The sequence below is a fragment of the Puma concolor genome, chromosome D1 (assembly GCF_028749965.1).
Source record: "Puma concolor isolate L17-30 chromosome D1, mPumCon1.1.hap2, whole genome shotgun sequence".
NCBI classification, from domain to species: domain Eukaryota; kingdom Metazoa; phylum Chordata; class Mammalia; order Carnivora; family Felidae; genus Puma; species Puma concolor.
The window spans coordinates 16,971,063-16,987,695 of NC_141676.1; the positions used below are offsets into that span (position 1 = coordinate 16,971,063).

General features: G+C 42.3%; 1 protein-coding gene across 9 annotated transcripts in view; it reads left to right on the forward strand.

Annotated features, from left to right (window-relative positions):
- Positions 1 to 16,633, forward strand: part of AMBRA1 (autophagy and beclin 1 regulator 1) — a 178,816-nt gene that overhangs the window by 25,443 nt on the left and 136,740 nt on the right. For 6 of the 9 annotated variants that reach the window (XR_015240845.1, XM_086677555.1, XM_086677551.1 and 3 more), the window contains 6 exons: positions 6,101 to 6,354; positions 6,752 to 6,810; positions 7,310 to 7,493; positions 8,128 to 8,300; positions 9,239 to 9,305; positions 9,860 to 11,313. Coding sequence is in view for 8 of the 9 variants with exons in the window: in XM_086677555.1 (XP_086533681.1) it covers positions 6,220 to 6,354; positions 6,752 to 6,810; positions 7,310 to 7,493; positions 8,128 to 8,300; positions 9,239 to 9,305; positions 9,860 to 11,313 (2,072 nt within the window). In the remaining variant the exon portion in view is untranslated. The remainder of the gene's footprint in view (positions 1 to 6,100; positions 6,355 to 6,751; positions 6,811 to 7,309; positions 7,494 to 8,127; positions 8,301 to 9,238; positions 9,306 to 9,859; positions 11,314 to 16,633) is intronic. The other 3 variants (XM_025928195.2, XM_025928196.2, XM_086677556.1) reach the window with 1 other exon arrangement.

Below are 16,633 nucleotides of genomic sequence, written 5' to 3' on the forward strand. Positions count from 1 at the left end.
CGGGGCTGGATCCCGAATTCTGGAATCATGACCCAAGCCGAAATCGAGAGACACTCAATTGACTTAGCCACCCAGGTATCCCTGGTTGTTTTTTAATTGACTTGGCTTTTTTAGAGGTAGCTCATATCTCATTTAATTATTTTTGCCACACAAATATCCTTTATTTTCCTGAGTACTTTTTACTTTGTTGTTTGGTAATAGCCTTTGAAGTATTTCTTTTTTTTGTTTTTTTTTTTTTTTTTTTTTCAACGTTTATTTATTTTTGGGACAGAGAGAGACAGAGCATGAACGGGGGAGGGGCAGAGAGAGAGGGAGACACAGAATCGGAAACAGGCTCCAGGCTCTGAGCCATCAGCCCAGAGCCCGACGCGGGGCTCGAACTCCCGGACCGCGAGATCGTGACCCGGCTGAAGTCGGACGCTTAACGACTGCGCCACCCAGGCGCCCCTGCCTTTGAAGTATTTCTTAGAAAAATCTGCTACTCTTGGGAATGGTGGCATCTTGGGTCTCTGGGGTTTTAGTTGGCTGTATTGTTTGGCGAAGGAGACCACGGTGAACCCTGAGGAGTATTCAGTACTAGTGACAGCAGTAACAGCAACAGTTTTGACACTCCACCACTCTTTCTGTGTTGGAGCCTCACCACAACCTGATGAAGCAAATATTGCCATTCCTGTTTTACAAAGAAGGAAACTGAGTCTCAGGGAGGTTAAGTAACTTACCTGAAGTCCTCTAGGGAGAAGGTGGAGTAAAGTTTCTGGCATTAGTCAAATTGCTAGGGGAACCTTTAAATCTAACTTTTAGTTCCCACTGGGTTGTGGCATACTCTATAGGTGATTTTTGTCAGTAGTTGTTAAATGCAATTATGTCCTAGAATTAAGAAGAGAAAGTCTTTAAAGGTGGGTTATCTTCCCATCTTTTTTGAGTGATCAGTCATGTCATGGGGGGTGGGGTTTGTACACATTTCTGTGTGTCCTTCTGGTTCTCCTTGCATAAGGCTTTGGGGGACGGAGAATTGATTCTGGGGACTGTGTAATGGCATCACAAAGACTATTCTTGGCACCCTTTGTCTCAGCCTGCTTTAAGGGACAGATTGGGAAACTTGTTTCTTCCTCCTTTTTAAAAAGAGGAATGAAAAACACACTTGACTGGCACTTCCTCCTCAGCAACAGGGCCTGTCTGGCTTCAGTCTGATTTAGCTCCTTTTGTTCCTTATAGAGAACAAAGTAAAGTCTCTTCTCAGGTAGCTGTAAGGAGTGGAAGTCTCTTATCCTTTTCAAGAAACAGAGCAAATATTTTTCTTCAGACAAAAGAGGGACCGTGCAATTGTTTCAGGCCCTTTGACTTCTGGCATCAGTCCAGCTTTCTCTTGTTTGAACTTTTAGTGTGTCTGGGTCCTTGGGAATTGATAGATAAGCTCTTTGGTAAGCTCAGACTTGAGTTTTTAGTTTTCTTGATAACTGGTATTTGTAGTAGCTCTTTCCTCTTCCGATTCCTGTAGGAACTTCAGGTCATATCACAGTTTTCTGAATCATACGATGTTTGTGACCTATATTTTCTTCCTCTTGAGTCACACAGGTTCAGAAGGTCAGATTTTTTTGGTATGAATTGGACTGCTGCTATTTTTACCACATTATAAGATTGTAAATGGTTTACTTATCTAATTTTTAAAGTGTATTTATTCTGAGAGAGAGAACGTTTGCGTGTGCGTTGGGGAGGGACAGAGAGAGAAAGAAGGAGAGAGAGAATCCCAAGGAGGCTTCATGCTGTCAGTGCAGGGCCCAATGCAGGGCTCGATCTCACTAACCCGCAAGATCATGACCTGAGCTGAAATCAAGAGTCAGATGCTTAACTGACTGAGCCACACAGGTGCCTCAAGATTATAAATGGTTTAAATGTATTTCTGTGAAAGTAGTTTTATGTCACACTCTTAAGACAAGGGCCCCTCAAAACTCATTAAAAAATTTTTTTTAATGTTTATTTTTGAGAGGGAGAGAGAGAGAGAGAGAGCCAGCAGGGGAGAGGCAGAGAGAGAGGGAGACACAGAATCCGAAGAAGGCCCTCGGCTCTGAGCTGTCATTGTAGAGCCTGATGCAGGGCTCAAACTCATGAATGGTGAGATCAGGACCTGAGCAGAAGTTGGATGCTTAACCGACTGAACCACCCAGGTGCCCCAAAATTCATTCCTTCTGAACTTCTCTGTATTAGGTAAAAGAATTATAGGCTCAAAAAAAAAAAAAAAAAAATTAGACTCAGTAAAGGATTAAGATGAACTAATGGGAACTGTATTTCTGGCACCTTCCTGGTTAATAATTATTCAGCTGTGTGGCGGTTTAACTTCCAGACTTTTGGTACTAAACCGTGAGTTGTTAGGGTCACCAGGTAGATTATTTCCTTCCAGTTACTTCATCCTTAGTTTATTCCGGAGGTTGGCCTGCAGAATGTTGACATGTTCAGTGTGTACATATTTATATCGTGCACTAATGAGGGATGAGAGCTGTCCCGTGAGGATATAGGCTAGAGTTTGTTCCTTCATCACTCCTTAGGGAACTCTGCTGTATCCGTCTAGGAACTTGGAGTTGTGTCTTTCTGTAGAGTCTTTCTGGCTTTTTACATTTTAATATGCCAGGGAGAAAACTCCTTTCAGCACAGGCTATAAATATTTTCCCTTCTGTCTGTGTTTGGATACGTCTAGTTGTATACTTTTCATATTGCAGCCATTTGTGAAATGTAAAAAGCCCATTGTTGTTTCACTTTTACAATAAGCATTTATTACTTTTTAAATTTAAAAACATTACCTCTTCTAATTACTAAGTCACTTATAGTCCCGCCACCTAAAGACAAGCATGGTTAGTTGTTTTTTTTTAATGTTTATTTATTTTTGAGAGAGAGAGAGAGAAAGAGAGAGTGTGAGGAGGGGAGGGCAGAGAGAGGGAGACACAGAATCCGACGCAGGCTCCAGGCCGTCAGCACAGAGCCTGATGCGGGGATCGAACCCACCAACTGTGAGATCGCGACCTGAGCGGAAGTTGGATGCTTAACCAACTGAGCCACCTAGGCGCCCTAGTATTTTTTTTTTTTTTTAATGTTTATTTATTTTTGAGAAGGAGAGATAGTGCATGAACAGGGGAGGGGCAGAGAGAGAGGGGGACAGAGGATCCAAAGTGGGCTCTGTGCTGACAGCAGCAAGCCCGATGTGGGGCTTAAACCCATGAACTGAGCTGTGAGACCTGAGCTGAAGTCACATGCTCAACTGACTGAGCTACCCAGGTGCCCTGGTTAGTATTTTTTTTATATATTTCTTTTGTATCACTGTTCTCCAAGATCTTTTTTTTTAACAAAATAGGGATCATACTATATGTGTAATTTTCTATTCTGCTTTTTTCACTGTATTTTTTCACGTCATTAAATATTTTAAAAATAAATTTTGGAGGCCCCTGGGTGGCACAGTTGGTTGAGTGTCTGATTCTTGATTTTGGCTTAGGCCATGATCTCATGGTTTGTGAGGTCGAGCTGACAGTGTGGATCCTGCTTGGGATTCTCTCTTCCCTTTTCCCTCTGCCCCTCCCCTGCTCACGAGCTCTCTTTTCTCTCTCTCTCTCTCTCAAAATAAATAAACATTAAGAAAAAGAATTTTAAAAATAGATTTTTGAGGCACCTGGGTGGCTCAGTCAGTTGGTTAAGTGTCCGACTCTTGATTTCAGTTTAGGTCATGATTTCGCAGTTTGTGAGTTCAAGCTCCTCATTGGGCTCTCACAGCTCAGAGCCTACTTGGGATTCTCTCTCTGCCCCTCCCCTGCTCTGTCTCTCTCTCTTTCTCTCTGTCTCTCAAAAATAAATAAATACACTTAAAAATTTTTTGAATAGGTAATGCATTTCAAAAATAAAAGTGACACAAAATGAAAACATTTGAGAAGTCTTATTTCCATATTTATCTCCATTCATTCTTTCCCTTTAGTCCCTAACGAGTGGCCATTAATTTCTTCTCTTATTCAAAAAGTTGCATTTTTATGCATATTGTTTTGTACTTTGCTTTTTCACCCCTATTAGCAATATTTTATTTTGGAGATTTCTTGTTATCAGTACCCAGAGAATCTTCCTTACTGTAGATTAGTCATCCAGTCCCCTTTTTACATCCACACTTTAGTTGTCCCCAGTTTTTTGCTGTTACAAACAATAAGACAGAAGTAGTAATTAAAGGGGAAAAAAAAAAAGGATTTGCTGTGCTTCAGTTATTAAGGAAAAGTTCTTTCCAAAGCAATGCCAGCTAGTAAATGTAGAAATAATGATGGAATTTGAGAATCTACATTTTTTTCAGCTCCTAAAGGAAATAATTCAAGAAGGAATCATCAGTGACTGCTAAATCATTAAGCAAAAAGTTGAGAAGGAACAGGATATTCAGTTGAGGCCAAATATTAACCACAGATGGCTGATTATAAAGGGGAGGGATGTACCTTTATAAAGAGAGCTCTGGCAGTTACAAACTCAACCAAGTGGTCATATTTTGCCAAATGATCACATAATTTTCCAAGTCCCACCAACTCAGACAGTCTGAGGATATGTGCCACCTGATAGGCTTCATTGTAGCAGGGGGTGGGGCTTGGGAGGGTGATACATAGATACTATCACCTGTGAAGCAGGTGCCAAAAATACTTCACCTAAATCTAATCAGTGTTTTAGATCTAACCTTCTATTTATAGTAAATGTGAGGGATAGAGAGGTAAGCTAAATGGCACTGTGAAGAAACAATCAGACAAAACTAGGATGTAAGACAGTCTCCAGGTACCTGTCCTGGGATTTTAAAAAGCTTGTGAATAAGTAAAGGTAAAACCAACCAAAGCAAAATTTGGAGGCCATTCTAGAATAAAAGAAACTAAGGAGATATAACATCCAAACTAATTGCTTGAGTTTTGATTGGATTTCTTTTTTTTTTTTTAAGGCAACTATTAAAGACATTTTTAAACAGTTGGGGACATTTGAATGAGGACTGAGTATTAGGTGATAATCAGTGTACCTGATGGTATTGTGGTTATGAAGTCAAACGTCCTTATTCCCTGCAGATGCACAGTAAGGTAGTTAGGGTTAAAGCATATTGATGCCTGATGAAATGGTGCAGAAAAAAATAAAACAACACATATATAGTGTGTCCATAGAGACAGATAAAGCAAATGTGACCAAATGTTAACAGTTCTTGAGTTTTAACTGGTGAATACTGTGTTTATTGTACTGTTTTTTCAACTTTTCTGCACATTTGAAATGTTCCATAACATTTGAAGAAACAGTGCTACAGTGAATAACATTTTACATGTATTCTTCTGAAATGCCATTTTATTGGACTGCATATTCCATTGTATAGAGGAGCCACAATTCTTTGTTGCGCATGTGTATATATATTTTGCTGCTAGTTGACCTTTTTTTTTTTTTTTTTTTTGTGGTGATAGTTTTATGCCCTTATGGCTTGTGGTGGATGAGAAAAAGGAACTGAATTTTTTTTCTTCTGTTTCCTCCTCTCTGTACTACTCTGGAACTTTTGTGGAAAAGAGAAAAGGAGAGTGAGAAAGATACCCCCAAAGTAGTCCTTATGCACATGCTTTTAGGGAGGAGATAAGAGTTGAGGCTGCTGCATAAGAACCAGCCCTCAAGTAATAAATAGCCTTTTAGAATTGGTTACCTGTTCTTTGGTTTGGAGGCTGCCCAAGTGATAAGGGGGGGGTGGGGGGTGGGGAGAAGCTGGTGACTAAGGAGGCAGTGTGGCCCAGAAGGGGAGGGCAGGTGCTGTGTTTTGTTTTTTGTTTTTGACAGGGTTTTAGACCTTATTTATTTTTATGTGTAACAAAAGTTCTTATCTGATAAAATAATAACAGAGTAACTGCTTTAGAGAATGGCTTATTCTTTAGATATAAGGCTGATCTATTGATGATATGAAAGGAATTTAAGGATGAAATATTTTTGGAAAAAAAGTTCTGGGAGAGGGGTCTTTTCCTGAGAAAGTGTCATTAAATTAAAACACAAAACTTTCCTCTTTGAGCTAGAATCATGTTTTCAGTGGGAAGCTTCTCTGATTGCAGAATAGATATTCTTTAATTTAATGTCCATCCTTTAGATTTCCATGAAGACAACTTACAAGGACCTGAATGGCTTCAATTTAGCTGCATCAGCTTGTGGAGCTATTGCTTGCTCCTTCACTTCCTGTGCCTGGTGTGACAGTGGCTACTGAACGCCATGAAGGTTGTTCCAGAGAAGAATGCTGTCCGGATACTCTGGGGGCGAGAACGGGGCACTCGGGCCTTTGGAGCTCAGCGGCTTCTGCAGGAGCTGGTGGAAGATAAAACCCGGTGGATGAAATGGGAAGGCAAGGTGGGAACAATGGATATTTTTGACATAAGATTTTTAGGGGTAGAATGGGGTAAGATTTTTAGGACAGTAGAGTGGGGTTTTAGAATGGGCTAATTATGTAGAGTTGGGATACCATTTATTTTGTGTGAGAGAATTGATATATCTAACCTACAGAGTTTTAAAAATAAATTTGGAAGAATTCATGGGCTAGAAATATCTTTTGTCTTTAGAACTAGACATTTTTCTTAAAGGTAATTTGGATTTCTCTTTCAATTTGTGACTTTGATCACTGTTTCCAGTGTTTCAGCTTATACTGAATACTGATCTACTGTGGTTCATGTGCTTTTGAGATAGAGTGGGTCATAGTTTATAAATAATGTGTTTTAATTTTTTTTTTTTTTTTTGGTTTGTTTTTCAGAGAGTAGAACTGCCTGATAGTCCACGCTCTACATTCTTACTGGCCTTCAGCCCAGACAGGTACCTAGTACTTACCTATAACTTAACCTAAGACTTGTGATAGCATTGCTTTATGTATATTTGGTCTAGCTTGGTCTTCCAAGTTACAGCCCTAAGGGTTCTTTGAAACATTGCTTGAATAGAGCTTTGCCAGTGTATCAGAAGGGGAAAGAAGGTAGATGAGCTGTGCTATCCATAGAAATAATAGGAATAAGCAAAGGAAACAACAGACATTGAGGATCAAAACTTGGGAAGTTTCTCAATTATAATCCTTTGCCTGTGTGATATAGGCCACTGATGGAGTGATCATTTTCCTACTTGGAAAAAAATATTCTCTGAAGGGGATGTGTGGAGAAGCCAGAGCTTTCAAAGATCAGAATATTTCGGTTGTTTGTAATGCCTGAGGTGTAGTTTTTTCACGCTAGGGTGGAGAATATTCCAAAGCCAATTGTCCAGAACTGAGAAGGTTGGTTACCCTCCTGTGTGCTTCACATTCACATCCTACTCTTCAATTCTCTAGGACTCTGTTGGCCTCCACCCACGTGAACCATAATATCTATATTACGGAGGTGAAGACTGGCAAGTGTGTTCATTCTCTGATTGGACACCGCCGCACTCCGTGGTGTGTCACTTTTCATCCCACCATCTCAGGCCTTATTGCTTCTGGCTGCCTGGATGGGGAGGTTAGGATTTGGGATTTGCATGTAAGTATTTCCATTTCTTTGATACTCTAAATGCAGGGAGTTGTTTACCATTGAGTTCTTAACTGGAGGAGAAACTAGCTAGGTTCTTAGGACTACATGTGAGTAAGTGGTAGTCACTGCCCACTTAAGTAATAGGAATAATATTCCTCCATTCTAAGGTGAACACCCTGTTTAACTGTTTTTCCATCTGCCCATTGTGACATAGTATAGGAGGTTCTAAAACGTGTTCGGGATAGATGCCTTTTGTTTTAGAGCGAGGATTGTATTATATTCTGATCATGATCACCAAAGCAATATGCTTCTTGACTTGCTAGTGGTTTTTTGTTTACCATGTCACGCACCAGGCTTGCGTTTTCACAGGCCTCAGAAACAGGAATTGTGTGGATACTCATTGCTTTGGATTATAGGTGACTTGGGAGAACTGAGCTGACAGTAATAATTTTCTGATAAATTGGTGACACTGCCAGATCACTGATTTTCTACATTTTACAGAGGACATATTTAAAGTAGGCTATACAAGTGGTCATTTTACCTTAAATGGTCCTTTTTTTTTTTTTTTTTTTTTTTTGAAATTGACATCCTAATCTCCTGCTAGTTTGTAACCGGAGACTATTTGGGATTGGTTCATTTATAGGGTGGCAGTGAAAGCTGGTTCACAGATAGCAACAATGCCATTGCTTCCCTGGCTTTCCACCCTACGGCTCAGCTCCTGCTGATTGCCACTGCCAATGAGATCCACTTTTGGGACTGGAGTCGACGGGAGCCCTTTGCTGTGGTGAAGACAGCTAGCGAGATGGAACGGGTCCGGTGAGTGCTCTGCCCACTAGTGATGTTTGGCATAGGACTCACATGGCAGAGAGCATTTACACTTGCTGTCACCTCAGGAAGCAGTTTGTTACGCCTGTTCAGAGCAGGGGGTTATCTGTAAGGCTCCTCCTACTTTTTAAGTTGCTGGCCAATCAACAGTTCATTTTAGCTGTTCCTTATTGCCCTCCTCTTCTGGGCTCTGTAGACCAGGGTTGTTAGAAGGTCTTTCAGGTTCAAAGCTATCTGGACTTGGGGTAGAGCCCTTTTTTGTGTGTGGGGGGGAGGAACACCTGAAAGTTGTTCAGGTAGAGGTTAGCTTGGTAGGTAGTTGCTAGCCCCAGTTGTCTGTGTTTATCAAACTGGAAAATGGAGATGTAAATATGTATCAAATCTGCTGTGGATATTTAGCCCCCAAGATCAAAACACACATTGCCTGAATTAAATACAGATGATGCATTGGTTTCTTTGGTCCTCTTGATATTGTAGCTGGATATAAGAAAATTTTCTGGTCTCAGCCACTTGATGCTAAGACAGTTCACTGTCACACGACCCCTGCTCCTTGCCAGTGGAGCTGCTGCATGAGGGAAGAAGTAACCCTGTGGCAGAGTTTGGGAGTGTCCTGTGTTTTACTGTGATGATAGGCTCTTAGATATGAGCCAGTATGTGCTTGATGTAGTTGCTTCTTGGGATGAGAGCCTAGGTGCTTTTTGAAATTATTTTTGTGATACATATTCCCCTATTCTGGCAAATGTGAGGAGGTAACAAGAAGTATTGAACTTTATTATTTTAATCTGTTTGAAAGTTTTGAAAGCTTCCAGCATGAAGTGGATACCTGGGTAATCCCACAGTTATTAGTAATGATTGCTATAAATTTGAACACAGGCTTCCTCTTCTCAATTAACATCTATGTGTGTCTTTTTCTTCTTCTGTGTTTTCAGTCTGGTGAGATTTGACCCTCTTGGACACTACTTACTCACGGCAATTGTTAACCCCTCTAATCAGCAGGTAAGTTAGCAGTTCCAACTGCATCTCAACTGTGGGTTGTTTTCTAAACTAGTGCTCCAGTTCTGATTATTTGGACTTGTCATTTGTAACGGCCAGGTGCTTCTTTTCTAGTTGAAATTCAAAGCTAGTTTCAGACTGTGTGCTCAGAGTTATAGCCATAATCTTGACAGGGGAGTCAGTTCTGAAACCCCCAGGTGATTGCCTCATTAGAGTCACCAGGCTGTGTTGGATAGCTTGTCATTCATGTGCCTTGGGCTGGTTGACATTTTCTTCCCCTCATTGCTTCCGTCATAGAGATGCATTTTGTAATAGAATTGGCTTGCCAGCTGTACTCATTCAGAAATGTTGCTAATCGGAAATGAATAATGTGACACCATATGACGATTCTGAATCTGAAGCCAGTTAGTCCTCAGTGCTTCCTAGGTAGAGTTGTTGTCTATCCATGAAGGTTGTTTTTTGCGGATGGTTATCAACAGTTAATCTTTCTTAATTTACCTGGAGGTTCTACCTAACCGCCTTGCTCTACCCCTGCCCCGCCTTGCTCCACATCGCAGGGTGATGACGAACCAGAGATCCCCATAGACGGAACAGAGTTATCCCACTACCGTCAGCGTGCCCTGCTGCAATCACAGCCAGTTCGCCGGACGCCTCTCCTCCACAATTTCCTGCACATGCTGTCCTCCCGCTCCTCTGGCATCCAGGTGGGAGAGCAAAGCACAGTGCAAGAGTCTGCTACCCCCTCACCCCCACCGCCTCCCCCTCAGCCCTCCACGGAGCGCCCCAGGACTTCCGCTTACATCAGGCTCCGACAGCGGGTCAGTTACCCCACAGCTGAGTGCTGCCAGCACCTTGGGATCCTGTGCCTTTGCAGCCGCTGCTCTGGCACTCGAGTTCCTTCCCTCTTGCCACACCAGGACAGTGTTCCCCCTGCTTCTGCCAGGGCTACTACCCCTTCCTTTTCTTTTGTACAGACCGAGCCCTTCCATCCCCCGGAGCAGGCCTCGTCAACGCAGCAGGACCAGGGCCTCCTGAACCGGCCGTCTGCCTTCAGTACAGTCCAGAGCAGCACTGCCGGCAACACGCTCCGCAACCTCAGTCTGGGTCCCACCCGTCGCTCTTTGGGAGGCCCTTTGTCCAGCCACCCCTCTAGGTATCACCGAGAAATAGCTCCCGGGCTGACAGGGTCCGAGTGGACCCGGACAGTGCTCAGTCTGAACTCCCGCTCTGAGGCAGAATCCATGCCTCCGCCCAGGACCAGTGCCTCTTCGGTGAGTTTGCTGTCTGTGCTGAGACAGCAAGAAGGTGGCTCTCAGGCATCTGTGTACACTTCAGCCACAGAAGGGAGGGGTTTTCCAGCTTCAGGGTTGGCAGCTGAGTCAGATGGAGGAAATGGCTCCAGCCAAAACAACTCAGGCAGCATTCGCCATGAGCTTCAATGTGACCTGAGACGCTTCTTTCTGGAGTATGACCGGCTTCAGGAGCTGGACCACAGCCTGAGCGGGGAAGCCCCCCAGACCCAACAGGCCCAGGAAATGCTCAATAACAACATTGAGTCCGAGAGGCCAGGCCCCTCCCACCAGCCCACCCCACACAGCAGCGAGAACAACTCCAACCTGTCTCGTGGCCACCTGAACCGTTGCCGCGCCTGCCACAATCTCCTGACCTTCAACAACGACACCCTGCGCTGGGAAAGAACCACACCCAACTACTCCTCTAGTGAGGCCAGCTCCTCCTGGCAGGTCCCCAGCACCTTCGAGGGCATGCCATCAAGTGGCAGCCAGTTGCCACCCCTTGAGCGGACTGAGGGCCAAACGCCCAGCTCCAGCAGGCTGGAGTTGAGCAGCTCTGCTAGTCCGCAGGAGGAGAGGACTGTGGGGGTGGCCTTCAACCAGGAGACGGGCCACTGGGAAAGAATTTACACCCAGTCCAGCAGATCTGGAACTGTAACACAGGAGGCCTTACATCAGGATATGCCTGAGGAGAGCTCCGAGGAAGATTCACTCAGGAGGTAAGCAGGTGCTTTCTTGTCTTCTCCTGTATCCCTTACTTTTCTCCCTCTGTCTCTTCCTTCAGTCCTGTAGATGTTGTGGCTGGATCTGGAGTGTCTGGGACCCATACATCTGGTTCTGGTCTCCCTAAGGTCCATTGCATCTTCCTGGAAAACTTGCTCTGGTGGCAGAGATAGGATGGGGCCTAGCAGTCTAAGTCACTTGGCTCTGCTAAGTTCATGAGACCTTTAGCCTAAAGGAGAGTGCAGATCAGGATAGGGATGTAAATGGAGGTGGAGCCATTGACTTCCTCTGCCCTGTTCTTTGACCTTCTTGGAGGATTGTATGTGCAGCGCTGGTTATTGTGGAAAAAGAAAATGGTCCACAGTGCTTAGAAATAGGTAGTAAAAGAGAACCTGCTTGGTACAGATTAGTGTATTGGCTTTTTTTTTCAGTTGTGTCTCTTTGGACAACTGTGTTCACCTTCTGGAGCATTGCAACTTGACAAAGGAAAAAGAAAATAATATGTGTATATATGTGTTGAGGAAAGTCTGCTTTAGAGATAACATATTTTTTGGATAGCAAGTTAGTTGCTTAATTAAGATTCTTTGAGGAGATCTTCCAGATGGACATTCACCTCAAGGTGGGGAAGAAGAATAATTCACGGAAGGAAGGCCTCTCCATACTCAGATCGGCATCCCAGGCAACTCTTCCATGGAAGAAACAGAGTGGGTGTAGTTACCCGCCCACCACATGTTCCATGTATGGCTATGTGAGCATCTATCTTGATTTATTAGGGACTTCTTTCTGTAATTCTGTAAAGGTCACATCTAGCGTAATCACCAACTCCCAGAATATGCCTGTTGGATCCAAACAGCATATTGCTTTGCATTACATCCTCTGTTGAAGCAACTGAAATTTCTGACATAAGCTTCTAACAAGGGTGGGAATATGGATTGTGCACATAATGTACTTGTTATTTTGGGAGAATGCTTTAGAGAGTTACCCAGTTAATAAGTATTTGTTGAATGGTTACAATTTTTCCAGCACTGTGCCAGGCACTGTAGGGAATACAAAAGAAGTATAATACCTGGTCTTTACCCACTGGGGGTATTAATTATAGAGGCAAGACTTATTTACATACAATTATATAAAAAATGTAGATGACCCAAATGCTTCATTGTGTGGTACTCAGATTAAATGCAGTCTCATTTCACAGAAAGGGAAGTACCATCAAAGAAGGCTGTACAAAACCAAGCCTTGAAAGATGACTAGGATTTGGAAAGGGAAAGACCTTTTTACTTTAGGGGACCAGCAGATTATAAGGCAGGAAAGAGCATGTTGAATGCCAGATAGTAGGTGGTTACTAGGGGGTAGTTGCTAAGGGGAAGATAGGGACACTTGGTTGGATATGAAAGATAGACTAATAGAAGCTGTTACTATGCTTAAATAATTGACACCAGTTCTGAGTTAACATCTCCTAAATTCCCAGCTTTGAAATATTTTGCCTTGCTCAGAGGAGCCTGAGACTGTTACTCCTCTTTGTCAAGAGAGGTGGGAAGGGAGCAAGCACGGTGCCTGACGTAGAGCAGGCATACAAAAAGTTTGTGAAAGGTAGCTGTAAAAGGACTGTCTTCAGTTACTGCTCTAAAAGTAACTGAAGTTACTACAAGTGCCTGTCTCCACAGTACCAGTGGGCCTCTGGTCATCCTTTGTCCATTCAATTGTAGCAGTGCCTTTTCATGTGTTATTGTTCGGAGAAATACCTGAGTGGTTTAAAATAAACTCTACTGTTTGATAATAATTAGAGACACCAATTACTGAGGGTCACTGTATATTAGGTACTGTGTCTGGTGCTGTGTCTTTGTATTAACTTTAATTTCCACCATAACTCTGTGCAAGGCAGGTGTTAAATTTCTCATCTTACAGCTGAGATAAGTAAGGCTCAGAGAAGTCAAGTTTCTCGTTAAAGATCTATGAGTAGTTTGCTGAGTGGGGATTTGCATTCTGGTGTGTGTGACTAAAGATTTTTCTAAACTGTCGTCCGTGGTATGTTCCTTACTGTGATACCTCATTTTTAGGTGAACCATTTTTCTTTTCCTTTAACTTTTTATTATGATAATCTTCAAACATATAAAAATGAAAAGTATAATAAATTTCATATACATATCACCTGACTTTAAAAATTATCAACACTTGGCCAGCTTTCATTCATTTATATGCCCTCTTTGTATAAGTGCATCTGAAAATAATATGTTTCTCTAGAGAAATGCCATCCAATAAAACTCTCTACAGTGATAGAAGCGTTTTGTATCTGTGCTGTCCAGTGTGGTAGGCACTAGTTACATATGGCTAGTGTGAGCTGAGGAACTATGTTTAAATTTTTAAATTTTAGTGAAATGTAAATAGTCACATGTGACTAAAATGTTAATAACTTCTTGATAAAATAGACCATTTAAAACCCAGAATCTATGTGTTTTAAATTAAAAAGTTCAAACATTTAAAATTGTATGATGTAGGGGCGCCTGGGTGGCTCAGTCAGTTAAGCGTCTGATTTCAGCTCAGGTCTCGATCTCGCGGTCCGTGAGTTCGAGCCCTGCCACGGGCTCTGGGCTGATGGCTCGGAGCCTGGAGCCTGCTTCCGATTCGGTGTCTCCCTCTCTCTCTGCCCCTTCCCCGTTCATGCTCTGTCTCTCTCTGTCTCAAAAATAAATAAACGTTAAAAAAAAAAAAATTAAAAAAAATAAAATAAAATAAAATTGTATGTTGTAGTAAATGAAATCCCTTGTCATCTTGCTGTGAACAATTGTGCATGTATATTTTTTCTTTTAAAATATGCAAATAATGCATGGTTTTATTGTAAAATACAGTAGTTACGTTATTTATGGAGTCGCTTAAGATGAGCCAGGATGAAATGCACTGTGAAGGCTGACAGCCTGCTCAAAAGTGAGGTACATTTGTAGAATGTTCCAAGTGCACACCCTTTACAGAAGGGGCATCACTTCCTCGTGATTTGAGTGGCTGCCTTGTAGTGTAAATTACTAATACATACAGGTGCTAATTAGCCCCTTCTGCCACCTTCAAAAGGAACCGGATGTTCTCTAGCTGATGAGCCAGCCCTTGCTTTTATTTCCCCAGCAGGTGTCACTGTTGGGCTGTTGCTGCTGCTCGGCTAGGCTGGCTGGCAAGAAAGGTGTCCTTGTTGTGTGCCTAGACTACTTGAAGGGAGAGGGTTTATTCATTTGACTTTGTAGTGGGAGATAGACTAAAGAGGCATATTTTGATCCTCGGTGCTGCTGATTTAATTCATAGTGTTTGCAAATAGCGAGAATATTAAGCACAAGAGTATATTTCAGTATAGCTGTATGTTGCTGAGCTGTATTAACCAGTTCATGGTTTGTCTCTTTTTGCCCACGGGCAGTAGAAGGCAAGCTGTCTGTGTAGTCCTGACTCCAGCATACAACTTGTAACTTGAGTGGCAGGCCCTTTCCTCACCACCAGAAACTTTTTGGGTCTCATAGCCCAGAATCTAGCAGATCAGGGTTTTGTGGCTCCCTGCAGCTTACAGCAGGAGTCCCTATGAGTTTGAAAGGCTGGTATTAGGAAAAAGAGAAAAGTATTTACATGGCATCTTAAAACTGGAGAAACCCTAGAGGTTATTTAGTCCAGATTTTTTTTTTGTTGTTTTGTTTTTAATGAGAAAACTTAGATGCAGAGAGGGAAAATGACTTTTTAAGAGGTGCTTATTGCAAAGGTAGATTCAAACCCCTAGGTCCTAAAGAGGGCACTCTTTCCTCCTCTTGAAATTAGTGCTTTCACATCAGTTTTCTCCATCAGAACCTCTGTTGCTCATGTAGATCATTGCCTGGGGGTGGGGGTGGGGGGCTCTTCAGTCAACTCTGTAAGAAATTGGAGGTCTGATAGATCATTTGTAATTATTGCCTCCAGGTAGAAATGTAATCAACACAGTATTTCTCGGGATACATGAGAAACAGTGTTTTAGTTATTTGTCATAGAACTGCATTGATTAGTTTGTGGGTTTTTTTTTTTTTTTTAATGTTTGTTTATTTTGAGAGAGAGAACAGGAGCTTACGTACGCGGGAGAAGGGGCGAGAGAGAGAGAGAGAGAGAGAGAGAGAGAGAGAGAGAGAAAGAGAAAGAAAATGAGAATGAGAGAGAATGAGAGAGCATGAATGAATCCCAAGCAGGCTCTGCCCTGCCATCACAGAACCCATCCAGGGGCTCAACCTCACAAACATTGAGATCATGACCTGAGCCGAAATCAAGAGTTGGATGCTTAACTGACTGAGCCATCCAGGTACCCTTGATTAGTTTTTTTGAAGTCATCCCAGTTAAGGAAGCACTGTAAAAATCCCAACGAATGATGGGGGCTCCTGGGTGGCTCAGTTGGTTAAGTGCCCAACTCTTGGTTTCAGCTCAGGTCTTAGGGTCATGAGTTCAAGCCCGGTATTGGGCTCTGTGCTGAGTGTGAAGCCTGCTTTAAAAAAATAATCATCCCAACGAATGGGAGATCAAAATCTGACCTAATCCTCCTCAACTGAATTATTTCTGCATTCTTTATCCTGATAGGTGACAAGGCCTTTCGTCTGAAGTATTTAATAAGATTGAGTGTATTCTGAGAGCTGATGTCTTTTGATCTGCACTTTTCCCTTATCAAAGAAGATTGGGGAAATTTGGCCCAGAACATTGAAGGTTAGAGTTAGAAGCCCTCATTTGATTTCTCGGGTATTTTTAGACTTTTGTGAAGGAATTGCTTTGGAATTTGGTGAGGCTTTATGGGCCACCTAACTTGTGTGATGCCTCAGCTTTAGTCACATGGGGATTTTCCAGGGAGCTCTCAGCAGAAACATCATTGATGGAAGAAAATAAATGGATATATCTGCAAGGCTAGTCCTGGATCCACAAGAGGGTGACCTAGAAATTAGGAAAATACCAGTCTTTAAAGCTTCATCATAATATAGAGAGAGAGGTCCATCTTTAGTAGCTTTTCTGAGCCATTGACCTTACTGGGACTAGAGAGTTTATATATACATAAGTACATATATACGTGTATATATATGTGTACGTATATATGTACATATGTATATATAAAATTATGTTCAGTTTCTTTGGATGGGAGTACACTCAATTTATTATTCAAAACCTCATACCTCTGTCACTTTTTCCTTTTACTAAAACTTCCCTGAATGCCCCCAAATAATCACTTTATCTTTGTTGCTTGTACGAGATATAGATACTTCCTTGTAATATTGCACCCGTGACAGAAAATGTTTCCCTTTCTGTCATTGAGCTCCCTGAAGTCAGTGATTATGTCTATAT